Source organism: Myotis yumanensis, unplaced genomic scaffold (assembly GCF_028538775.1).
Source record: "Myotis yumanensis isolate MYYU_CA2020_CCGP unplaced genomic scaffold, mMyoYum1.0.hap1 SCAF_3, whole genome shotgun sequence".
Lineage (NCBI taxonomy): Eukaryota > Metazoa > Chordata > Mammalia > Chiroptera > Vespertilionidae > Myotis > Myotis yumanensis.
This window is the reverse complement of record NW_027223754.1, coordinates 198,995,717-199,020,014: the sequence shown is the minus strand read 5'-3', so window position 1 is coordinate 199,020,014 and position 24,298 is coordinate 198,995,717. Positions and strand designations below refer to the sequence as shown.

Sequence of the window (24,298 nt, the reverse complement as noted above, 5' to 3'; positions counted from 1 at the left end):
GTATGCATCAGTTTCGTCCCTTTGGAACTGTCCTTGGTACTAAAACACTGCACCTTCCTTACAAGATTCCATTATGGACTTCCCACATATCTTGGCATTTATACTTTCAAGTGTAGTACTTTATTTTATTTCTATCTAAAAAATGAAAATCACTTTCCCTTAACCTATAGGGAAAATAAGAATCTTCACTGTGAGATGAAGGTAAGTTGATCCTTTTAACCCTTTGTGGTCCAATTTTATTTTTGGAATTCAAACAGTCTTGTCCCAATTAATTGACAGGATTGAATGTTGAACCGATTTGCGGTGTCGACCTCAGTCTCGACGCTGGACCTGCTCCTAGCACCTGGTCTGTTGAGTCAGCCTCGACGTTGGACCGAAAAAGGTTAAATAAGCAATCCACACAAAGTATTTCCTATTCCTCTGAGAATAAATAATGCCCAGCTGGTATGACTCTGTTTGAGCGACAACCTATGAATAGGAGGTCATGGTTAGATTCCTGGTCAGGGCACATGCCTGGGTTGCAGGCTCGATCCCCAGTAGGGGGCGTGCAGGAGGCAGCCGATCAATAAGTCTCTCATCATTGATGTTTCTATCTCTCTCTCCCTCTCCCTTCCTCTCTGAAATCAATAAAAAATATTTTTTTAAAAAATGAATAAATAGCAATGCTTGTGTTGGCACAATATTTATGAACTGACTTTTAAAAATTTAAATATCAGTTATTTTTAAAATAGAGCACATTTTCATGACATTTCTTGAACTTGTTTCTATAGAACTCATTTCATGTTTTTCTGGAAGGGACTCATCACTAAGGACCATGAAGATCATCTGGTACCTTGGATGCCTGGAGTTTTGCTCAGCAAAGCAGCAGTACAAAGGGCTTCCAAAAATGGCACTATGGGAATAAAAATGCCCCTTGGAAAACTCTTTTTCACAGACACTTGAAGTATCTAACTGCTAAGGAATGAATCAGCCATGAATTATTGGCCGTGAGACCTACTGCACTTCCTAAACATTTGAGGGATTTTCTTCTCTTGCAGCATTCCAGCCTGCTCATCAGCTTTATCTGTTCCAAGAGAGGAGTGCGCTAGGTTTACAGTGAAGCAGCAGAGAGTGTGGGGAAAATACATTGACACCTACCTGAAAGGCATTCTTACATTCATTTGTTCTGCGTATCTTCCAAGCACTTCCCACGGGGCATGCAACTTCACAAAGATAATGTCGCTATTTATTAGAGAGGACTGAAACAGAAAAAAAGAAACTCAACTGAAAAGGTTATCCGAGTCTCCTGTGGTTTAAATCGAGTTGGAACTTAGAACGCATGAACTTGTATGGAGTTTAAGTTCAGGGCACTCTTCAATCCTATGTTGGGCCATTGCATGTGTACATATTCATTTAACAAACATACCACTGAGTGCCAGGTACTGGAGACCTAGCTGTGAACAGAAGGGATACGAATGGCATTTACATTCTGCAAGGGTGATTTTTAGAAAGATAGGCAAAACGTTTAAAAGAAAGGAATAAATTCAGATAGTGTTGAGTGTTCTAAGGGTCACAAAGTAATGGGGGGAAAGTTATGAGGTGGGGAGCATAGACTAGAGGTCAAGGTAAGGCCTCTCTGAGCAGGAGACATGTGAGCTGAGATGTAAAGAAGGAGGTAAAGAACATAGGCTGGCCTGGATGGCATGGCTCAGTGGTTGAGCACTGACCTATGAATCAGGAGGTCACGGTTGGTTCCTGATCAGGGCACATGCCCTGGTTGTGGGCTCTATCTCTAGTATGGGGCATGTGGTAGGCAGCCAATCAATGATTCCTTCTCGTCACTGATGTTTCTCTCTTTTTCTCTATCTCTCCCTTCCTCTCTGAAATTAATTTTAAAATATTTTTTAAAAGAAGAGCATGGGATGAGTGAGTGTTCCAGGTGCAAAGGTCCTCATCTAGGAAATGGCTTGGCATGGCCTATGTTTGAGGCACAGAAAGGAGAGTGGAGAGGCTGGAGTGTGTGATTCATGAAATTGGCATGAGAAGAGGTTGAAAAGGGAGCAGGGGCCAGAGCATGTGGTGGAATCGAATCTAGGAACACCAGAAAGTCATTTGGATTTAGGTGTTCAAAGATCACTCTGGCTGCTTTGTGGAGAATCAATTCAAAGGGAGAGTTCCAGGGAAGCAGAGAGACAGAGAGATGCTGTTGATGGGCCAGGCCAAAGAAAGATGTTGGAGGTGGAGATGGAGGGACCTAAGAGACATGAAACTTACATGTGAGTCAGTGTCAGGCAAAGCATTTTCAAAGGACCCCAAATTTAGACAGGGAAATAAACTAGGACGTCCCACTCAGATAACCACCAGACATGCATGTGTGTCTGTGTGTATATGGGGCTTATTATTCGTATTCAATTTTTCAAGGAGTAACTGAACTTCAGCCCAGAAAAACTAAATGTGACACAGGTAATTGCTAATTAGTATTTGGCTTATATATCATTCGTTTCTCTACTGCTGAATAATTATGCTACTGTCTCTTAATAGGTTTTTCCTCATTAGTAAGGATTCCTTTCCACATAGATCCAAAGTGAAGAGAAGTGAGAATGATTTTTCTGAAACCTAGAGTCATTTCATTAACATACTGCAAGAAAAAAACCCTCAGGTTAGAACCCCAGGGAGAAGAAAAATGAACACTGAGAGAAGGTTGGAAACTGTTCTTAGACGAATAACTGGAGAAATTAAGTATCATGGAAACTACCTGGAGTAGAAATAAATACAATCCACAGAATACATTCCTTCCCCCACCTCTTCATTCAGCAAGAACACATTGAACACCTTCTACGTACCAGATGTTAGGAATGCAAAGGTAAGGTACTTGCCTTGGTTTGTCAAAATTTAGTAAGGGAAGGTTAGATAAAGCAATTGTTAGAAAAAAATAGCATGCTATTGTCTAATCCAAGCAATCCATCGCCCATCTCTACACCCTAGAACCCTGCTGAGAAAGGAACACTGAGGGAAAAACCGATTCAGGAGTGGGGTCTTGAAGGTGGATCATAAATTCACTTTTGGAAGTGTTTACTTCAAGATACCCATGAGAAGATGTCTCTTGGGTAGTTAGATAAATGAGTCTGGAGCTCGGGAGTGCAGGCTGGGCCAGAGATACAATGTAAGTGTGGCCAGGCTATAGACAACACTAAAGTCCCCAGGATTGGAGGAGGTCACTGGGAGAGTGTAGGGTCAGAACCACATAGGGAGATGAATCACAGGGGTTAGTTGGAAACGCAGATTCTGAGGATGGATTGCACATATTCATATTGTATTCATATTCTTGTCTTCCTCTTACCGGCTCTGTGACTTGGACAAGCTATTGAACCTCTCTATGCCTCAGTTTGTTCAACTGTAAAATGGGAAATGATAGTAATATCTATTTACTGAATTGCATTAAATGACCCAATACAGGTAAGATACACACAGTACACTAAAGACATGTTAGTTATTATCATTTCCAAGAAGGGCCACACCATATTGGTGGTGGTGGGAAGAAAACAGCACTTATCCAAGTAACAACCTGGGAAGCAACACATTAGGAACCAGTATCTGGGAAGGACTTTCCAGTCTTTGACTACAAGGCTAAACCAAAAGAAACCCTGAGAGCCAAGTCCCCAAATCCTGCCCCCTGTCCCTCCACAGCACCCAGCATCCACTACAGGTTCCTCTAAGGACACTCATTTACTCATCAACATTCAACAGATTCCATCCTGACCATCATGGAGTTCAAGGTCTGCTGGGGACACAGACCCTCAATTTACATACCTCTCTGTGCTTAGAGGAAGAATAAAGAAGGGCCACAAAATAGAAAGTAATGGTGAGAAGGAGATACTATTTTAGATAGAGTAGTGTGGACAGGCCTTTTGATCAGGCAACATTTGAGCTGAAACCTGAAAACAGTGCAGACAAAGGCTGTTCCATTATCTGAGAAGAGGGCATTCCAGGCCAGGAGAAGAGTCGAAGGCAAAGCGCCCGAGGCCTCTATGTGCTTGCCTTGCCGGTTCCACTTAACAGCTTGAAGGGTCAAATCAGGTTGGCCACCTGCAACTGTTCTGCATCCCTTTAGGCAGCTACCTGGATACCATGTTCCCATAACCATGCTGTTTGTAAAACGCAGCAAACCCCTAAAATGCTGGGGCAAAAAGGAGATATTAATTTCTCCTTTTTTGCCCCAAAATAACTCAGGTAAGCCTCTTGGAGAAAAAAATAATAGAGGCGGACACCTACTACATGCTGGTCGTGTTTGGGGCTTTTGTACACATTAAATAAGCTAATCTTCAGGCCAGCCTATGAGACAGGCATCGTTATTGCCCTGATTTATTGCAGAAGAGGAATTAAAGCACAGAGGTCGGGGGACCTTGACTAAGGTCACACCATGAGTAAGGAGGGAGCCGGATTCTCACCAAGGCAGCTGGGCTTGAGAACTGCTGATCCACATCAGGAAAGCCGAGGCCAACGTGAACTCAATTCCACTGTCATTTTGTGGTGTGTTTTTTTTAATGCTTAATTACTCTTTGAGTCCCGGGTACAGTTCATGCAGTTCCCTCTGCATCCTAATATGAATGTATGTCCAGTGGTAGACATCAACTTGAAGTCTGGCTCTGCCACTCACTACCTGTATGTCTCTGGGCATGTCACTTAGTTTGTGAGCCTCAGTTCCCTCATCTGTAAAGTGAGGATAACAATGCCCACCTTTCAGGGTTGTTCTAAAGCTGACATAGTCAGTTGTACAGTGGGTGGTTCAACAAGTAAGAACTTCCTTCTTTCTCCCATGGTTACTGAGTGCTCGATGGATATTCTGCTAACCCATACATGATGCTAGAATTTCCTGATGGATCTAGAACCCAGCCTCTGAAACTGATGGAGAAATGTACATTTCTGGAGGGTGATAGGACCTGATGTAATCGCTAAGAATTTCAACTCCTCTCTGAGGGGCTGCCACCTAACCAGCTGGGTGTCCCTGGGTAAATGACTTGTACTTTCTGGCACTTCAGTTTTCTCTGAAAAATGAGGGCATATGTCTCTAAAATAACTTTTGCATTTTTTTTTTTTTTTATTTATTTATTTTTAAATTAAATCTTTATTGTTCAGATTATTACATTTGTTCCTCTTTTTTCCCCCCATAACTCCCCTCCACCCGGTTCCCACCCCACCCTCCGCCCTCACTCTCCCCCCACTGTCCTCTTTCATAGGTGCACGATTTTTGTCCAGTCTCTTCCCGCATCTCCCACACCCCTTTCCCCCCAAGAATAGTCAGCCCATTCCCTTTCTATGTCCCTGATTCTATTATAATCACCAGTTCATACTGTTCATCAGATTATTTATTCACTTGATTCTTAAATTCACTTGTTGATAGATGCATGTTTGTTGTTCATAATTTGTATCTTTACCTTTTTCTTCTTCTTCCTCTTCTTAAAGGATACCTTTCAGTATTTCATATAATACTGGTTTGGTGGTGATGAACTCCTTTAGCTTTTCCTTATCTGTGAAGCTCTTTATCTGACCTTCACTTCTGAATGATAGCTTTGCTGGATAAAGTAATCTTGGTTGTAGGTTCTTGACATTCAACACTGAATATTTCTTGCCATTCCCTTCTGGCCTGCAAAGTTTCTGTTGAGAAATCAGCTGACAGTCGTATGGGTATTCCCTTGTAGGTAACTGACTTTCTTTCTCTTGCTGCTTTTAAGATTCTCTCTTTGTCTTTTGCTCTTGGCATTTTAATTATGATGTGTCTTGGTGTGGTCCTCTTTGGATTCCTTTTGTTTGGGGTTCTCTGCGCTTCCTGGACTTGGAAGTCTATTTCTTTTACCAGGTAGGGGAAGTTTTCTGTCATTATTTCTTCAAATAGGTTTTCAATATCTTGCTCTCTCTCATCTTCTGGCACCCCTATAATTCGGATGTTGGTACGCTTGAAGCTGTCCCAGAGGCTCCTTACACTATCTTTGTATTTTTGGATTGTTTTTTCATTTTGCTTTTCCAGTTGGGTGTTTTTCGCTTCTTCGTATTTCAAATCTTTGACTTGATTCTTGCGCTCCTCTGGTCTGCTGTTGGGAGTCTGTATAATATTCTTTATTTCAGTCAGTGTATGCTTAATTTCTAGTTGGTTCTTTATCACAACATCGAGGGTCTCATTAGATTTCTTGAGGATCTCACTATATTTATCGGCGGTCTCACCAGTCTTTTCGAGGTCCTTACTAAATTTATTGGCGGCTTCTAGACAGTTCTTGAGAGACCTTAAAAGAGTGGTTTTGAACTCTATATCCTCTATTTCTGATATTTGTGTACTGTTTCTTTGTCTCCGCATTTTTTATGCTTTCTTGGTGCACCCCCTAGTGGTCTTTGTGCACAGTCTTGTTGTAGTTAAGCCTTGATTGTTGTAGGTAATACTCGGGGGGGGGGGATTTGACCTCCAGTCCAACTGGCTGTGAGAATCAGCTGTGTCTGCAGTGGGAGAATTTCTGTCCTCTAGGGAGGTGCTAATCTAGCCTTTGCCTGAAGCTATCCGGCAAACGCCTCTGTGCAGGGCTTGGGCTGGGCAGGTCCCACGAGATCAACAGGGCGGGCAGAGCGAGCAGTTATGGCTGCTCTCAGTCCTGTCCCCAGAGGCTCTGCTTCTCAGTGTACCAGCAACTGCTGCAAACCTCGGAGAGAAAGCTGCCCTCGAGTTCCGACCAATGCCAGACAGTCCCGCTTCTCCTGTATGAGTCTGGGTCCCTAGAGACTCGCCCGGATCTGGAGCTCAGAGCCTGAGACTCCCTCCTGATTGAAAATGACCACCGAGCCCTCAGCCTCCAGCCCGCTCCGCATGCACCTCCGCACCTTAGTATTTGACTTCCGCACTGCGCCTCCTCTGAGTCTCAGTATGCTTTTCTCTTTCCTTCTAGTTGTAGAATTTCCCCTCAGCCAGCCTTCCTGTGGTTCTGGGTGATGTCCGTTCCGTCTTTTAGTTGTATTTTTGAAGTGGTTGTGCGAGGCAGCAATCTCCGGTGTTTACCTATGCCGCCATCTTGGTTCTCCAGGAACTGTATTTAAAGGGCCAGAAGGTTGAGAACCACTGACCTAAGGCCACATGGCAGGTAAGTGGCAGAGCTGAGCTGTAGACCCAGGCTGAGTGCCAACCAAGCCCAGGTGTTAACCCCCACCTCCCAGTATCGAGGCTTGGTCCCAGCCCCTGGGAACCTGTTGCCTAAACCTTAGGTTGCATTCTTGCTGGGGTCCAACCCCAGCAGGTCCAGGGGTCCCCAAAGGTGTGGACGGAGTCGATGAAGAAGGAATGACATGGAAACTGGGTTCAGTTCATCAGCATAGTGAGGTTCTCCCTCCAGGATCTCCAGCGAAGTTCTGGTCAGGATCTCCAGCGAAGTTCTGGTGCCATGTTCTCTCGCTAGGTTCTCCAGCCAGGTTCTCCAGGTTCTCCAGCCAGGTTCAGTCACCAGGTTCTTTTGCCATGTTCTGTCTAGGTTCTCCAGTGAAGTTCTGTAGCCAGGTTCTGTCCAGGATCTTTTGCCATGTTCTCTGGCTAGGTTCTGGTTAGGATCTGACCAACTTTTGCATTTTTAAATTCTTGATTTCCTTAGGGATGCACCAGAATTTGTGAATGTAGTTCAGGAAAATTCTTCAGCTGATTTTGATGCAATTCTCTCTCCACAAAACACACACACACACACACACACAGAGTCATATATACTGACTGTGCCCCTGTGGAGAGAAGCCTTGGAGCCATTGTGTATTCCTAAGTGGCCCACAATGTTCATTCCACAAAGATGACATTAGCATTAGCAACAGGAAATAAGTGTGTGAAATAGCCACTTACTACTCAACTACCCTTACTACTCAACTACCGTGTAGCAGATCTTTAAGTGGGGATTACTTGAGGACTGTACACAGGTCCTGTTCTCCCTGGGTGATCTCACCCCTTCCCAATGACTTCAGACATCAGCTATTGTTTGATGTCTCCCAGATTCACTTCTCTGGCCCAGACCTTTCTCCCAAGTTGCAGATGGGCACAGCCAATGGCCAACATGATATCTTGCCTCAGCTGTCTCACTGGCGTGTCAGTTAAAAGGAATCTACTTTTCTTGCAAAACTGCTCCTCAGTGACCGCAGGTTTGGGAAATGGCACAACCATCCATCCAGTTACTCAAGTCCAGGAGTCTCCTTTGACTCCTTTCTTTCTTACCCCACATTCAATTAATCAACATGTCTTCTTGATTCTACCGTTCACGTTGCTCTCAAATCCATCCACTTCTCTTCACATCCACTGCCATCATCCTCCTTTAAGCCACCCTCCTCTTCTCCATGATTGCAACAGCCCTGTAGCTGGGATCCCTCAATTCCCTTCTTGCCTTGTACATTCTCATTGACATTGGAGACATCTTGAAAAATGCATGTGATCTGTTGGCTTCCCATGGCCTCTCTTGAAAAGCACTATAGTGGCCAATGCCCAAAGTGGCTGCTCCCTTATCCTATGCCACTTTCCTTTCTCTGGGTTCCAGTCACAAGGGACTTCCTTTTTCTTTCCAAATTGCCAAATTGCTCACAGTCTCAGGCTTTTCTCATATGTTGTATTCTCTCTGGTAAATTCTGCTCCATCAGGTCTCAAGTTAAATGGCAGCAGAATTCTAAGATGAACCCCAGGACTCCCCCCTGCTCAGTGTGCACATCCTGAACAACCATCTCTTCTTGAGTGTGGGCAGCACCTGTGCACATGAGGGGAGATCGCTCCTGCAGCCGGGACACTAATACACTGACTTTGAGCTCATCAAAGGGAGATTAACCTGAATTGGTCTGAACTAATCAGGTGAGTTCTTAAAAGAGAATCTTGAGGTCAGAGTGATTCTCACATTGGCTTTGAAGAAGTGAGCTAATGTGTTGGGAGAAGGACTGAGAAAGCAAGGACTCATGAGTGACCTCAGGGAGCTGAGGGAAGTCCCTGGTTGGCAACAAGAAAATGAGGACCTCGGTCCAACAACCACAAGGAACTAAAATTTGTCAATAACCATGAAAAGACCTTGAACTCCAGAAAGGAATGCAGCCTTTCTGATGGCACCTGATGGTAGTCTTCAGGGGTCCTGAGTGGAAAACCAGTTGAGTTGAACCCAGACTCTTGACCAACGGAAACTATGAGGTCATAAACATGTTCTTTTAAACCTCTAAGTTTGAGGTAATTTCTTATGCAGCAAAAATAAAACTAACATAGGACATATTTCAATTAATTCTATTGTAATATAATAACTAATAAAAATACTACAAGAATAACCTGTTCCATGTACTCACACCTGTAGCCTACTTTGCCCACCCTGTATTTCATTAATGTCTCTAGGAGCGTCTCCATAGTTGTATTCCCAGCACCCTGGATGTTCCTAAGCACTTAGTCATTGAGAATGAATGTTTCCTAGATTAGTTTATGAAAATTTTGAGATCTAAACTATGAGTAGCTTTCTCACAATGATTTTCTTGTTAAAACAGTATTATTAGACAGAAAAATTCCATCTTCTTGCCACTACAAAGATTCCAATATCGTTTAAATTTATGAGAAGCTCAATTAAGCAATCCTCTAGGCCAGTGGTCGGCAAACTGCGGCTCGCGAGCCACATGTGGCTCTTTGGCCCCTTGAGTGTGGCTCTTCCTAAGCCTTAGGAGTACCTTAATTAAGTTAATAACAATGTACCTACCTATATAGTTTAAGTTTTAAAAATCTGGCTCTCAAAAGAAATTTCAATCGTTGTACTGTTGATATTTGGCTATGTTGACTAATGAGTTTGCCGACCACTGCTCTAGGCCACAATTAGGAGAGAACTAGTTCTGAGTTGCTAAGCACCAAGTTTCAAATATTTTGTTGAGTGAACAATGATGCAACATGCTCTTGGTTACTCTGTATCAACCCTGGTAATCCCTACATCAAGCCTAAGAAAATTACTGCATCAGGAGAGTTGAAGAAAATCAATGCTTGTTGGATCAGTCAGGATGGGCTAAGCTAGGCTGTAGCAACTAATAACTCCAAATATCAGTGACTTAACTAGAGCTGTACTGTCAATAAGGTGACTAATAACCAGGATCTTCTGTGACTGTCCCCACACTCAAGCTATGAAGTGCTTGAAATATAGTGAGTCCCAATTAAAATGTGCTGTCTGCAGAAAATATACACTAGATTTTTAAGACTTAGAATGTCTGAAAAAATGTAAAATACCTCCTTAATTTCTACATTAATTACATGTTTAATGGATAATAATTAAATATTGAATTAAATAAAATGAATTGCATGTTTGTGTTTTACTTTTTAGAGGTGGTCACCAGAAAAATATAAAATTACATTATTTCTATTGGATGGTGATAGGATAAAGGTTATTTCTCATTTTGCTACATGTACACTGCAGGTCAGCTCAATGTAGTGACTCAGTGATTCACACTGATGGGTCACTGTGCCAGAGGGAAGGCAGCGCTCAGTGGGTCTCAGCAGGACACATGCCACTTCTGCACCTAGCCCACGGGACAGAGTAGTTATATGGACCCATGTCTACAAGGTCAGCAGGGAGAGAAATTATATCTGATAAGTAGTGCTAACTAATGCACACTGGAGTACCCTTCCTCTATCACCTACTCAGGATCACAGATTTACTGTGTAAAGCAAATCTCTCATCTTCCTCACAACAGAACTACTCACAAAGTCATTCAACAAATACCTAAAGAAAATCTCATTTCAACATAACCACTCAAAAAGTCATTCAACAAGGGCCTAAAGAATATCTCAACGACATCCTAGGCACTATGTTGGCTCCTGGAAATATAGAGAAGAACATGGTCCTCAATCTCAGGGAACTTACATTTCAACAGAGCAACTGTTATACTAACTACAAATAATGTGATGAATATGAACAGAAGTTGGTCTAATTTCCTTTGGGAGCACAAGAGACAAAATACTCCCTTTCAGGATGCTCCCTCCATGCAGTGACAAGTCTCTCCTTAGAAGTAAGCAATGTCACTTCTGACCCACATAACTCCAAAGTTCTCTCATTGTTATGGATCATCTTAACATGTGCTTATTCCTTCAAGGTGGCATATTAGACAAGTTGAGCTTAGGGACAAGTATATCATCACAGGTGTGCTTTATATTATCACAAGTATGCTTTCTATTATCCACCTACTATAACTGTACACAGTTATAACCTAATCAATAACCCACACAGCATTATGCCCTTCGTGAGTTGCAGGGATTAACAGCCACGAAACAAGCATGACCCGGGAAGGATAGATGAGCAGGATGTCTCCTGCCAGTGGAGGAGTAATTTAACTTGGGGAATACTTTCTAACGCTCTTGAAGGTTATGAAGGTTATGACATCCCTCCCAAGCCTATTCTATTCATCTCTTGGTGGAATGCTGATCAAAATGACAGAGAATGCAGATGGTGTATGTAGCAATATAGCTTATAAAGTTCTCTTTGCCAAGTCTTTGGATGCTCTCACATTTGGAGATCAAGTAGAAGAGGAGGGCGAGCAAAGGTGATTGAGAAAGGTCCAGTGAAGAAGCGGGAAATCCAGAAGAGCATGCCCTGCCTTCTGAACCAAGAACAGAATTTTTTCAAGGAAGGAACAAGCCACCCTTTGGATGAATGCTGCTGACAAGGCCAATAAGATTATAGGGATGGCATGACCGCTGGATTCGTTCATAGCTGACCTTTGTAAAAGCAGTTTCTATGGAAGGGTGAGGGAGAAAGCCTGGACTGAATAATTTGAAAAGTATGTGGCAGGCAAGGAAATGAAGACAGTAATGCTAGACAAATCTTTCAAGGTGTTTCTATGAAGTGGAGAGAAGAAATGAGGCAGTCGTTGGAGGAGAATATAGGGGTCAAGGGATCTTTCTTTTTAAGATATGAATTACAGAAGCATGTTTGCAATGGTTGAGTAGAGAGGAAAATTTGACAATGCAGAAGAGAGAGGAGCAATGTCCTTGAGAAGGTGAAGTGGGAGGGGATTCAGCACATAATAGAAGGGCTCCTGCGATGGCGGCAGACACTGCATTCATAGTTTCAGAGGGAAGGCAGAGAGTGTGGGGACAGTCACAGAAGATCCTGTCTGATTGTTTCCATTTTTAACCAGAGCACAAACAAGGTTATCAGTAAAGGTTGTGTGTGCATGGGGACCCGGTGGTGCAGATGGAGGGGAGAGAGTTGAGGGATGAGAAGAAAGTGTGACCTAACAGTTGGCCAACTCCATGGCCTATTCACTCTTTGGTCAGATGTCACCTTCAGTGAACTCCTTACCCCCTACACCCTATTTAAAATGACTACCCCTTTACCCCTAGTACTCTTATACACTGTTATGCTTTCTCCTTTGTCATATCACTTACCAGCTTCTTACATATTATGCTATTTACTTATTTATCATGTTTATTGTTCATTGCTCCCCCCATTAGAATGTGAGTACCACCAGATAAGGCTCTTTATTTGGTTCACCAATATATTCCAAGTGCCTATAATTATGCCAGGCACTATATATTTATCAAATTATTGAAATTTTTTAAATGAACGAATGAATTAAAGAGGGAGGCAAAGAAAGGAGAGGAGGGAAGGTGGGAGGAAGGAAAGAAAGTAGTTCATTGATATGGTGAAAGTGGACAATAAACCTACTAGGCTCACTGGGCCTTCTCTGGTACTCATCTGAGACAGTGGTCATGATTTAAAGTGAACCACACTGCATGTTTTTCTAGCAACCTTCATCCATTCAGGTGCAGGCAAAAGGAAGGTGGGGTTTAATCAAGGTCAAGGCTTTGCCACACAAAAAAGGCAAAGAAATAAAGGAATGATAGAATTTAGGTGTGTGCAAATGAACGGTCATAATGATGGACTATGAAACTGAAGCCAAGCAATGAGGGAAAGGAAATGATGGCTAAAAAAGTGGCCGGGACAATTAATCAGCAGCTCATTATCATATTCAATATACTTTCCAGTGACATTTTGGAATATGTACACTGATTCAAAGTGAATTTCAGTTCCAAGTATTAGCTCCAAGTGTTTAAGGGTTTATTTAGAACTCTCCTTCCCTAAAGAGATTTCATTTTTAAAAGCTTTATTGTTGAAAGTACTTATATATGTCCCCCTTTTCCCCATTGACCACTTCTAGCCCACCCTGGCCCCCTGCAAGAGATTTCATTTTAAAGGAAGATTAAGGTATAGCTTTGCTAAGTATATATAGAATAAGAAAAAGAAAAAAGGAAAATCACAACTAAAATTTAGTACTTACTTGCTGATTGCTTATCTTTGTTTTGCCAACCAAATAAAACATTCTGTGACAAAGAATATCACGACTAGTCGTTTTTCATTCTACTGGAGTTTGTGCAGAGAACGGCTGGGTGGGTGATCCCTTCCAGCAATCAGAAGCCACACTGGACGCCTCTAACATCATTTATCCATGAGTCACTAAATGAAGGACTAGATTTCAGGAGACTCATGGGTACTTATTAGAGTGAAAAACTGAATCAAGGCAGCCTCAAATAAATGCCAAAGTGATTTACTGCTGTGCAATCCAAAATAATATCCTGACTAAACCAAAGAACCTACAGACTGTGGTGGAGGAGGAGAGGCCCCAAGAGGAGACCTAATGCATTTCTGAAACACTAATGGACGTAAGGTCCCACTGCGTGCCATTTTCCCCACCCACTGGGCTGCTAAAGTCAAGGACATTGTGTGAAGTACAGTTTCATTCTCCTGCTAGCTCTCCTCCAAGCCTTCTATAAAGCTCCTTTTCATATCATCATATATAGAAAAAGTCAGAATGGAGAATGAAGGTGAAGAACAAAAACTCTAGTGAGCAATGAACACCATCTTCTCGGGAGACCATCATGAACTTGGTTAAGTTTGGAGGTAAGAGCTGGGATAGATGGTTTAGGAAAACCCTTGGCCTGAAAGAAACCCAGCAATGTGATGACTTTATTTAAACAGATGTACTATGGGATGGATTTGGTTGCAAAGAAGCGAAATGACATAAGGTTAGATCACATTGACAAAAATGACTAAAAGGTACATATCTGACTAGCATCAGGCCAATCCTTAAGGCCTAGAACAATTATATCTGATATAATTTATATTCGTGGGAATTGCTGGATGAGCATCAACAGTGTGAAAGTCAAGATGAAATGACAAGCCAGGCACTATGCTAGGCTCTGTAGGGAAACCTGTGTGATCCTCATGGGATTTCCACTCCAACTGGAGAAGCAGAGATGCACGGAGGAGCCGTGATGCCTCCATCAGAAGTTACTGAACCTTTGCTCATAATTTTCCCTCTGGAATGCCAGGCCTTTCTACTTTCCTGGTTGGTAAATAACTATTCATATTTCAATACTCAGACCACTCCCTTTAACCTTCGAGAAACCTCTGGGGGGAATCTGAAGTTGCCTTAGTGCTTTTATAGAAACTCTTCAGGATGTATTCCAATCACCAGTCTCAGTCTGTCTTCACTGCTAATCAACGAGCTCTTTAAAGACACAGTGTATTGTGGCAGGTTGCATTGTCCAGAGATGGCCCTGCCAAGAGCTTTCATCCCGTGTCTTCCAGAACCTTGCCACTTTCCAGCCGGAGGTGGCATCCATATCCATTCCCTTTGACCCCACCTCTGCCGTTGGGGTACAGCGCGAGAGACGCTTCTGAGTCTAGGTCATAAAAATGAAGGGTTGTCTTGTTCTGTTGGAACCCAGCCACCATGTCACGTGGAAGCCTGAGGCATCTGAGCCTTGGAGAAGCCCATGGAGAGGACCACGTAGAGAGGAAACCAGGGCCCATGGCTGACAGCCAGCACCAACTTTCCAGCTATGTGAAGCAGCCCTCTCAAAAGAGGGCTCACCAGGCCCCTAGAAGTGCTGCTCTATCTGATCCCTCATGGAGTACAAAACAGCTGTTACTGCCAATCCAGCCCAACTGCAGATCTGAGAGTAAATTAAATGATTGTTGTTTAAAGTCTCATGTTTTGGAGTTGTCATGCAACAATAGATAACTGGAATGCTCTTTCATTTTTGATGCCTGGAATATAATAGACACTCTATACACTGATGCTTTAACATCAGAGGAGCCTGAAGTGAGGGAAGTGAGGGAAGGAACCTTCCTCTTTCATTTTCCTCGTAGGGAAAGAGTTTTCAGCTTGTCTTCCCTTTGTTCTATCCTTTTTTCTCCTCATCGCAAACACATGGATGTCTCATTATGTGAACTTGTGACTGCTACCGTCTGACACTCAAATGAAAGATTTGGTCTCAATGAATTCAGGTCTTCCTTGAACAGAAAGAATTGTCTAGTATTAGCATCAGAACAAAGCTGTGGGTATGGGGGAACTACTGTGACTGTGGCTAATTTGCCCAGCCATGCCCATGTGAAACACCAGAAAAAGCTACTCTACCCTCACCTTGAGGTGCTATGTAAGATTCATGACTGAACCTGTAAAACCATTTGGGTAGGACAGAGAGGGGGCTGGCATAGATTAAGTGAAGGGACAGGTGGCCAGACAAATCTGTTAGGAGGAGTGCTGGTGACTGCCCTATACTGTTTGGTGTCAGCTTGGCATCTCTGCTCCCTCCTTCTAAAATCTCTGCCCTTATTGCCAAGAAGAGCTGGGACTACATTTCCTAAGAATCTCCTTTGCTCTGGGAAGATAAGGGGTACTCAAGCGAAATCTGGAAGGTGGAAAAGAAGAGGCTATTTTCCCCCAAGGTAGGCTCTTAGAGATAGTTATTTGTATAAGCTGCAGACAGCTTCAGGTCAGTTTTTGAAGAATTATCAATCTAGGCCACACTCAGACATTCTTGAGATCTCTAATGGCTTCCAGGCCAACTTCTGGGATGCACCACTCCCAGCCTTTTCAGCAGTGGTGCAAACCTCTGTATTAAACACTTCATTTTTTAGAAGACACGGAGTAGCATGCTTTCCTGCAGAACCCTAAATGACACAGGGGCCAAGCAGTTACGAGCCCTGGGGAAGGCTTTTAGAAGAAACTTTGATCTATGAGTAGACAAAAATGGGAAGCCCACAAGAAAAGTACCCTCCCAAAACTGGAAACTAAACTGATAAACTGCAAAGGAAAAGTCAGGGAGGGGGGTTACAACAAGATCAGGTATCCCCAAAGGTCCCAACACTGTTCATGCACTTGATTTGTCCCTGCTCTGTGCCCTGGAAGAGGTCATTTAGATGTAAACACCATAGTTTTCCTCATCCTCTCCCCAACCCAAATCCAGCCAGTTTTCCTCCTCCTACAGTGCACCCCTTCTCCCCTTCAGTGACTGTTCCATTTATTCTTCCCACCCTTGTCCCAGTCCCAGCCCACCCAGGATTGTGAAAACAAATGTAATTAGGAATGCAAATTCCAAAGTCTCTCTGTGCTCAGTTCACTCCTTATTTTAGGGTAGGGGTGGGGAGCAACATCATCTGAGCGCCATACAGAATTATCAACTACAAAGTTAGCCTGCTATATTTGGCCAAATATTTAATTAACTCACCCCCTAATGCCTTGGCAGGGCCAGAACAAATGATTTCATGGGCCTTATATGGCCTGTGAGCTGGATATTCCACACCCCTGTTTTAGGGACTTTCCTGAACTCCTATAATGAAACTAGAGGCCTGGTGCATGAAATTCGTGCATGGTGGGTGGGGGAGGTTCCTCAGCCCGGCCTGCACCCTCTCCAATCCGGGACCCCTTGGGGGATGTCTGACTGCTGGTTTAGGCCCGATCCCACAGGCAGGCTCCTAACCGCTTACCTGCCTGCCTGCCTGATAGGCCCTAACCACTTTGCCTACCTGCCTGATAGCCCCTAACTGCCTCTGCCTACCTGTCTGATCACCTCTAACTGCTTCTGCCTGCCTGCCTGATCACCCCTAACCACCTCTGCCTGCCTGCCTGATTGCCTCTAACCACCTCTGCTTGCCTGCCTGATCATCCCTAACCACCTCTGCCTGCCGGCCTGATCGCCCCTAATGGCTTCCCCCTGCCTGATTGCCCCTAACCACTCTCCCCTGCTGGCCTGACTGCCCCTAACCGCTCTCCCCTGCCAGCCTGATTGCCCCTGTCTCTACCTTGGCCCTGCCACCGTGGCTTTGTCTGGAAGGACATCCAGAAGACATCCAGTCTATCCAGTCTAAATAGCATATTACCCTTTTATTAGTATAGATAGTGGCTCCCTCTCAGTATCCCAGCATCTTTTCTCCACAGCACTCATCACACCTTACATATTTACTTGTTTATTTAATGCCTCCCTTCCTTCAATAACAGTAGACACTCAGATATTTGACGAATAGATGAAAAATGGCGCCATCTAGAAATGGAATCATCAGGTACCATCAACTGCTCTTAAAATATGCCTAAAGCACAACCAGAAGTGAGTTAAACCTTGGTCCCAGCTTCAGGAGACAGTGCTGCATCATCACTTTTGTAGCTGAAGTATACCAGGCTTGGTTAATGAAATTCAGCTTACCATTCATCTTTGTCAAATTTTCCATGTGTAGGGATCACAAGCAAGAGACCATGGGCTTACACTTGTCGGTACTGCTTCAAAGTTTTGAAATCTCTCTATCTTATTAATACATTAGAGGCCTAGTGCATGAAATTTGTGCATGGGTAGGGTCCCTAGCGGCTGCTGGCTGGGGCCTCCCTTCTCCCCGCCAGGGCAGGGTCAGCCGGGGGGGGAGGAACTTCAGGCAGTTGGCTGGCCAGCCCCACCCCCTGATCGAACTCCTGGTTGAACTCCCGGTCAAGGGGACAATTTGCATATTAGGCTTTTATTATATAGGAGGATAATACCCACCAGACCACTTCAACTTTCTCTAGACCAGTGGTTGGCAAACTCATTAGTCAACAGAGCCAAATATCAACAGTACTTCTTCAAAATAGACTCGCCCAGGCCGAAAACCGACTTCTGCACATGGGCCAAGAAGTTTCAATCGCACTGTACGTGTGCCCGCACGTGGTGTTTTGTGGAAGAGCCACACTCAAGGGGCCAAAGAGCCGCATGTGGCTCGCGAGCCGCAGCTTGCCAACCACGGCTCTAGACACAAGCCAGGGACCCTTAGTCTAAGAGGTAATGAGGTTGAATGCCTGAGATCAGGAAAGAGGATGACCAGTTGTTGAAATTACTCCCTTTTTTATCAATGCCCCCTTATCCCCCAAGTATGTGCTTTGAGCAACTTTTAGCAATTTAACATAACATGTAGTAAAAAACAACAGGAACAAACACCATAAAGAAAGGATTTCAGTTCCTTTAACAGCTGCAACAATGCGATGCCAGCACTTGGAAGTAATACATGATGACAGTGCAAAATGTGTTTTATATCAGACAAGTTCACGCTAGATCACTAAGAAGACCTTTCAGATGAATTATGTTTTGGCTTGTGGGATGGCAACAATACTTCACAATACCACTCAGTTCTTCTGTGCCTTGTCTAATGGTTATATTCTCCCTTTAATGTTGTGCTGTCTTGAGTGAAGGACTATGCATGAGTCACATGAAATATGAATTGGTTTAGAATAATTCTTTGAGTAAATCAGCTCAAGGTAGCTTTGTACTGGTCATCTTGACCTAGCAACAGAAATGTTTTGGTTAAACTTTGTCTTCCTAAACAAGCAAAAGCAGTTGAGGCAATCATAATTAGGCTCTCAGATCTTTAAATGGTCTCAAAAATTAGAGTGAAAGTAAGAAAATGCGATAGGAAGACAGAAAGACAGAGAAGTGATGGAGGTTCTGGCTGGGTAGCTCAGTTGGTTACAGTGTCATCATGATACACCAACATTTCGGGTTCAATCCCTGGTCAGCACACATATAAGAATCAACTAATGAATGAATAAATAAGTGGAACCACAAATCGATGTTTCTCTCTCTCAAATAAATCAATAAATTTTTAAATGATGGACAGACAGAAAGAATAAGACAGAGAGAAGGAGAGAATGCCACTGCCTTCCCCGATTTGATGAAGCTGCCTTAAGATGTACCAATGCGAATAAAGCTGTGATTCTGATGGACGGATATAGGGCAGTGGTAGGTGACACCAAAAAAGACTCAGTTCTACCCACCAGACCACTTCAACTTTCTCTAGACACAGGCCAGGGACCCTGAGTCTAAGAGGTGATGAGGTTGAATGCCTGAGATCAGGAAAGAGGATGACCAGTGCCTGAAACCACGCCCTTCTTTATCAATACCACCAACAAGCATTTATTGAACCCTTATTATGTGCCAGACTCTTCTAAGCACACAGTAATGTATGAATGCATTTTATCCTCATAACAGCCCCATTAGTTAGGATTATCTGCTACTTAATAAATTAAGAAACTGAGCCTTACCTACTTATTTACTTAGCAAGTGATGAGACAGTAAGTGGATCTGAATCCCAGTTATCTGGGTGAAAGGTAATCTTAACTTACCCTGTCCTTCCCTTCAAAATACATAAGTCTCTCTTCTGATGTAGAGAGTCTGATGTTAAGAGTGCTTCCATTAGCTGGTCCACATGAATGAAAGCATGGAATAGCTGCTTATCATTCCTCCAGCTGCCTCCTGGACACTGCAACAAACTACACAAGGCTGGGTCAAAGGGTCTAAGTCAGTGGTTCTCAACCAGGGATGGATTTTACCCCCCACTCCATCCCGGGGAAAAACGGCAATGATTGGAGACACTTCTGACTGTCATAACTTGGGGAAGCGCTACTGGGATCTAGTGGACAGAGGCTCTGGGTCCTGAGAGAACATCTCCAGCAACAACCTGGATGTGGTTTCAGAACATAAACAGGGATGAACACAGAAAAGGTAGTCTGGCAGGAGGTGATGGCAGAGACCAATCTGGGTTAGACAAGCACTTTAAATGGGGACGACTTTGTGAAATTTTCCCTTTTAAAGGGTAAAGCAAGACTAGGATGTGCAACTAAATAGTCTTTTAGCTCTGGGTTGATCTATAATTTCATTCCTGATGAATCCAAACCAAATCCTCTGAAAGAAGAGAAGTGTCTGAACCTTGACCATGCTAAACTTGAGACCTAATGTATTCTGAGTTTTTCCAAGAGCATTAAAGATAAGCATTAATCTCATTCATGAATAGTCATTAGCAAACAGATGGTCAGTTGATGTTGCTATTCCTAATAGTTACATTTTAAGGAACTTTTTAAAATGTAAAAACATTTTTCTAAAAAGTTTTCCTTGAAAAATAATTTTAAAAGTAAAAGTGCTAATGCACTGTACTCAGCTGTTAGGATGACTGCAATGATGATAATAATGAAGATGTAGTAAATGCTTGTAATATGACAGGTACAGAGATAAGCACTTAATATGAATGATCTCATTTAATGATCATAATAACCCATGAAACAGATCTCATTATTAGCCTCATTTTGCAGATGAGCTAGCTTTCCCAAGAGCACACAGCTTTTAATGGTGGAAACAAATGAGCACACAGAATGTCTAATCCTAGATTCTTAAACACCGTCTCAGTTACTTATTGCTTCATAACAGGTAACCACAAACTTAGAGGCTTCAAAGAACATGTGAATGATCTCACAGTTTCTATCAGTCAGGAATCCAGGCACAGCTCAGCTGGGTCCTCTGCTCAGGGTGTCACCAAGCTGCCACACAGTCTTGGTCAGACCTGCAGTATCATCAGAGGGCTCGACCATGGAAAGACCAGCTTCCAAGATCCCTCGGTTGTTGGCAGAACTCATTTCCCTGTGGTTGGAGGAGTGAGGTCCCTGTTTTCTGGGGGCAGCTGACAGCCAGCAAGAAAACACTGGAGGCCACCCCACCTATCTTTGCATATGACTCCCTTCACAGACTGTCTCATGACATGGTAGCTTACTGCTTGAAAGCCAGCAAAGGAGTCTATCCAGTGCAGGTGGCTGAAACCGGATCGTTATCCATTACATAATCCCAGAAGTGACCTGCCACTACATTTGCCATATTCTATTGGTTCAAAGCAAGTCACAGATCCTGTCTGCACTCCAGGGGAGGGGATTACACAAAGGTGTGAAAACCAGATGGCAGACTTTAGGATCTGTTCATCACAACCACGAGCCAAGTAAGACTGTAATCATGCTTGTGCCCCTTGATTTTTGCCAAATTTGTACATCATCTAAAATATTTAAATTTCCTATATTTCCTTAAACTGACTCACTGTTAAAATAATTATTTTACAAAGAAATTTTATAGCACAGTAATAACTGGAAAATTAATATTACTTGCCATAAAGAGAAGGTAACACAGAGGTAAAATGAAACAGGAAAGTAAAATAGGAAACAAAGATTTACACCCTACAATGTATTTACCTATATGGGTTCATTTAATCCTCACATAGTTCATGGTAAATAACATTATCCTCATTATTAAAAATGTGAAAACAGAGATCCAGAAAACTTTAATAAACTGTTCAAGCCCTCTCAGCTTATATGGGATTGTACCAAGAATCAAATCCATAGCTACCAGCAACCAAAATGCAAAGAACTACAGTCTACATAGAAAGCACTTGAATTCATTACATACCCCAATTTTCCTGGTTCCTTCCTTTTCCGAACTCCCTCTGTCTTCTCAGCCTATCTGCTAACCTTGTCAACCATGAAATTCATCTTTAGATACTAGAAATCAATGTGACACAAGGGTAAGGAGTAAGTACGCTCAGGTTTTAATCCTGGCTTAATTTCTGGTCTTGTCACCTGGGGCAAGTTAGTTCTTTGCCTCAATGGTCTCATTTATAAAGTGGGGACAATAATAGTAAGTGATAAATAAATGTCAGTGAATATTTCAATCATACTATTTTGTCATCATCTCAAAGTAAAGTGTCCAAGATACCCAACCTTGAGTGCTGTGTATGTATTTACTGCACTTAGAATTTTTCAATCCTTCTGAGAGATGAGTGAAAACAAACTATTTTGACAGGTTACATTATTTTCTGCATTTTCTGTTTTTAAAGCTTACTGTATCTCTTTTCGGGCCAATGTCCTTGTGTAGGACTGAGAGGATGGGGTCTTCTGCCCAAAGAAAGGGCTGGCCTGAGCCAGGAGCATGGTCATATACCCCTAGCAGTGGAGGGAAGGCTGCATTTGTGGGCACAGATGCAGGCCGGTGGGTCCATGCCCTGGGAGGAACTTGTCATTCTCTTCTTATTGAGTCAAGGACATTGCTCCAAAATTATTTTTTCGCTCTTCTACTTCAAATTTGTTCTTCTCAAATAAATGATTTCTACTAGCATGAAAGCATACAGTTATTTCTCTCATCGTAAATAGAAAGAACTCTTTCTTGACCCAACTTCATACTCCAGTTTTTACTCATTTCTCTTTTTTCCTTTATAGTGAACCTCCTTGGAAGAAATATCTATATCTTCTGTCTCCAAATTTTCTCCTTCCATTCTTTCCTGAACATACTTTAACCATCCTTTTACTTCCACCTCTGCTCCCGAATTTCTCTTGCCCAGCTCCCCAAAACCCTCCGCATTGCTAAATTCAGTGGCTAACTTTCCAGTCTTGATCTTACCCCACCAGCAGCATCTGACACCACCAATCACGCCCTCCCTCCTGAAACACTTTCCTCCAGGCACCATAGCCTCTTGGTTTCCTTCCAGCTCCTTTCTGCTGGCTCTTCTGTCCTCCAAATTCATAACACTGCTGCATCCCACAGCTCAATATTTGGATCTCTTGCTCCATTTGTAGCTGCTCCTTGGGTGATCTCATCCAAATGTGTATTTCCAGCCCAGATCTCTCCTTGTCTTCCAGACTCTTCTATCCTACTCAGCATCTCCACCACTGGGACACCTCAAACTTAACATGTCCACAAGGGGACCCACTCTTATCTCTATCCCTGAGAATGGCAACTTTTTTCATTTAACTCTTTAAATGAATAGCATATGACACATGAATAGCCTATGCCTCTTCTCCCTGGCATAATTCATTCAATCTGTCTGCAATTCCCAGAAGTTCTACTTTTTTTTTTCTTTTCTTTTTCTCATTAAACTCTGTTTTAATGGGTCTCAAAATTCTATGACAGATTTTTGGCCAAGTTTGTTTCCATTATAAAGTACTGATTTTAAAAACCAATAATTTAAAACAGCCACACACACACAAAACCCCACATGGTCCACAAAACATTCTGTCTTCCCTCTGAAGGTTTTACTGCATTGTCATCATTAACCAGCTTTTTACTATTACACTGAAATCGCCAATTGAGACAAATAATTCTGAGACTGTTCTTCCATCACTGATTAAGACAGGTGGCAGGGATGGGGATAATATGCATTTAGCCTTCTGAGCTTTCTGGGCAGACTGGGTGACTGTCAGCTCCAGCTGCCTTCTTGTCCACTGCTTGGATGACACTCACAGCAACTGTCAGTCTCATGTTACGAACAGAAAAAAATGGCCCAGAGGTAGATAGTCAGGGAGGCTCCCAACACACATGGGTTTGCCAGGAACCATACTGACAAATCTGGCAGCATCACCAGATTTCAAAAACTTAGGGCCATCTTCCAGCTTTTTCCCAGAATGATGACCCATCTTCTCCTTCAGCTCAGCAAATTTGCAAGCAATATGAGCTGTGTGACAGGTGCATAGCCAGCACTGATCTGGCCTGGATGGTTCAGGATAATCAAGCTGCACCTTCTACTCTTCTTAATATCTCCTCTGCTGTGCACTTAACCAAGTTACCATAATTTCTTTCCTGGATTCTTACCAAAAATATCCTAACTGATATTTCTGCTTCTGCCCTTGCCCCCTCTTCTCTTCCCCCCGTTTAATATCGCCAGGCAACCAGAGTAACCCTAATAAAATAAAAACCAGATCTTGTCATGCCTCTGCTTGAAACTGTCTAAGGATTGTCCATATCACTCAGAAAAGCTAAAGTTTCCCCAGTGACCAGTAAGGCTTCCGTTATCTGTATGGCATAATTTCTTACAATTCTCCACCCTGCTCGGTCAACTCGTGTCATACTAGCTCCTCACTGTTCCATGAACACCCCAGCATGCTCACGCCTCAGGGCCTTTGCACTTGGAAGAGAGGCTCACCTTTGCCAACTTTTATAAAAAGTGAACACCCCTTTCAACATTTCCTGCTTTACTTTCTTCTCCTTGGAAATTATTGATATTTTAAATATACTTACTTATTTATTTTGTACATTAAGTCCCAACAGGGCAGGGTTTTTTTTTTATCAGTTTTGTTCATTGCTGAGCTCTTTGGTGCTTAAAATAGTGCCTGGCATAGAATGAGCGTGCAATAAATATTTGTCGAATGAATTAACTACCATCAAGATGGAATGATTTATCTAATTATAGTTATTTTGTAATGACTG

At 42.9% G+C, this 24,298-nt stretch overlaps 1 protein-coding gene across 6 annotated transcripts in view; it reads right to left on the bottom strand.

The window, feature by feature from the left end:
* ANO4 (anoctamin 4) overlaps positions 1–24,298 on the bottom strand; it is a 310,025-nt gene that overhangs the window by 95,771 nt on the left and 189,956 nt on the right. For all 6 annotated transcript variants that reach the window (XM_070410904.1, XM_070410898.1, XM_070410903.1 and 3 more), the window contains one exon: positions 1,138–1,238. In XM_070410904.1, the coding sequence (XP_070267005.1) occupies positions 1,138–1,238 (101 nt within the window). The remainder of the gene's footprint in view (positions 1–1,137; positions 1,239–24,298) is intronic.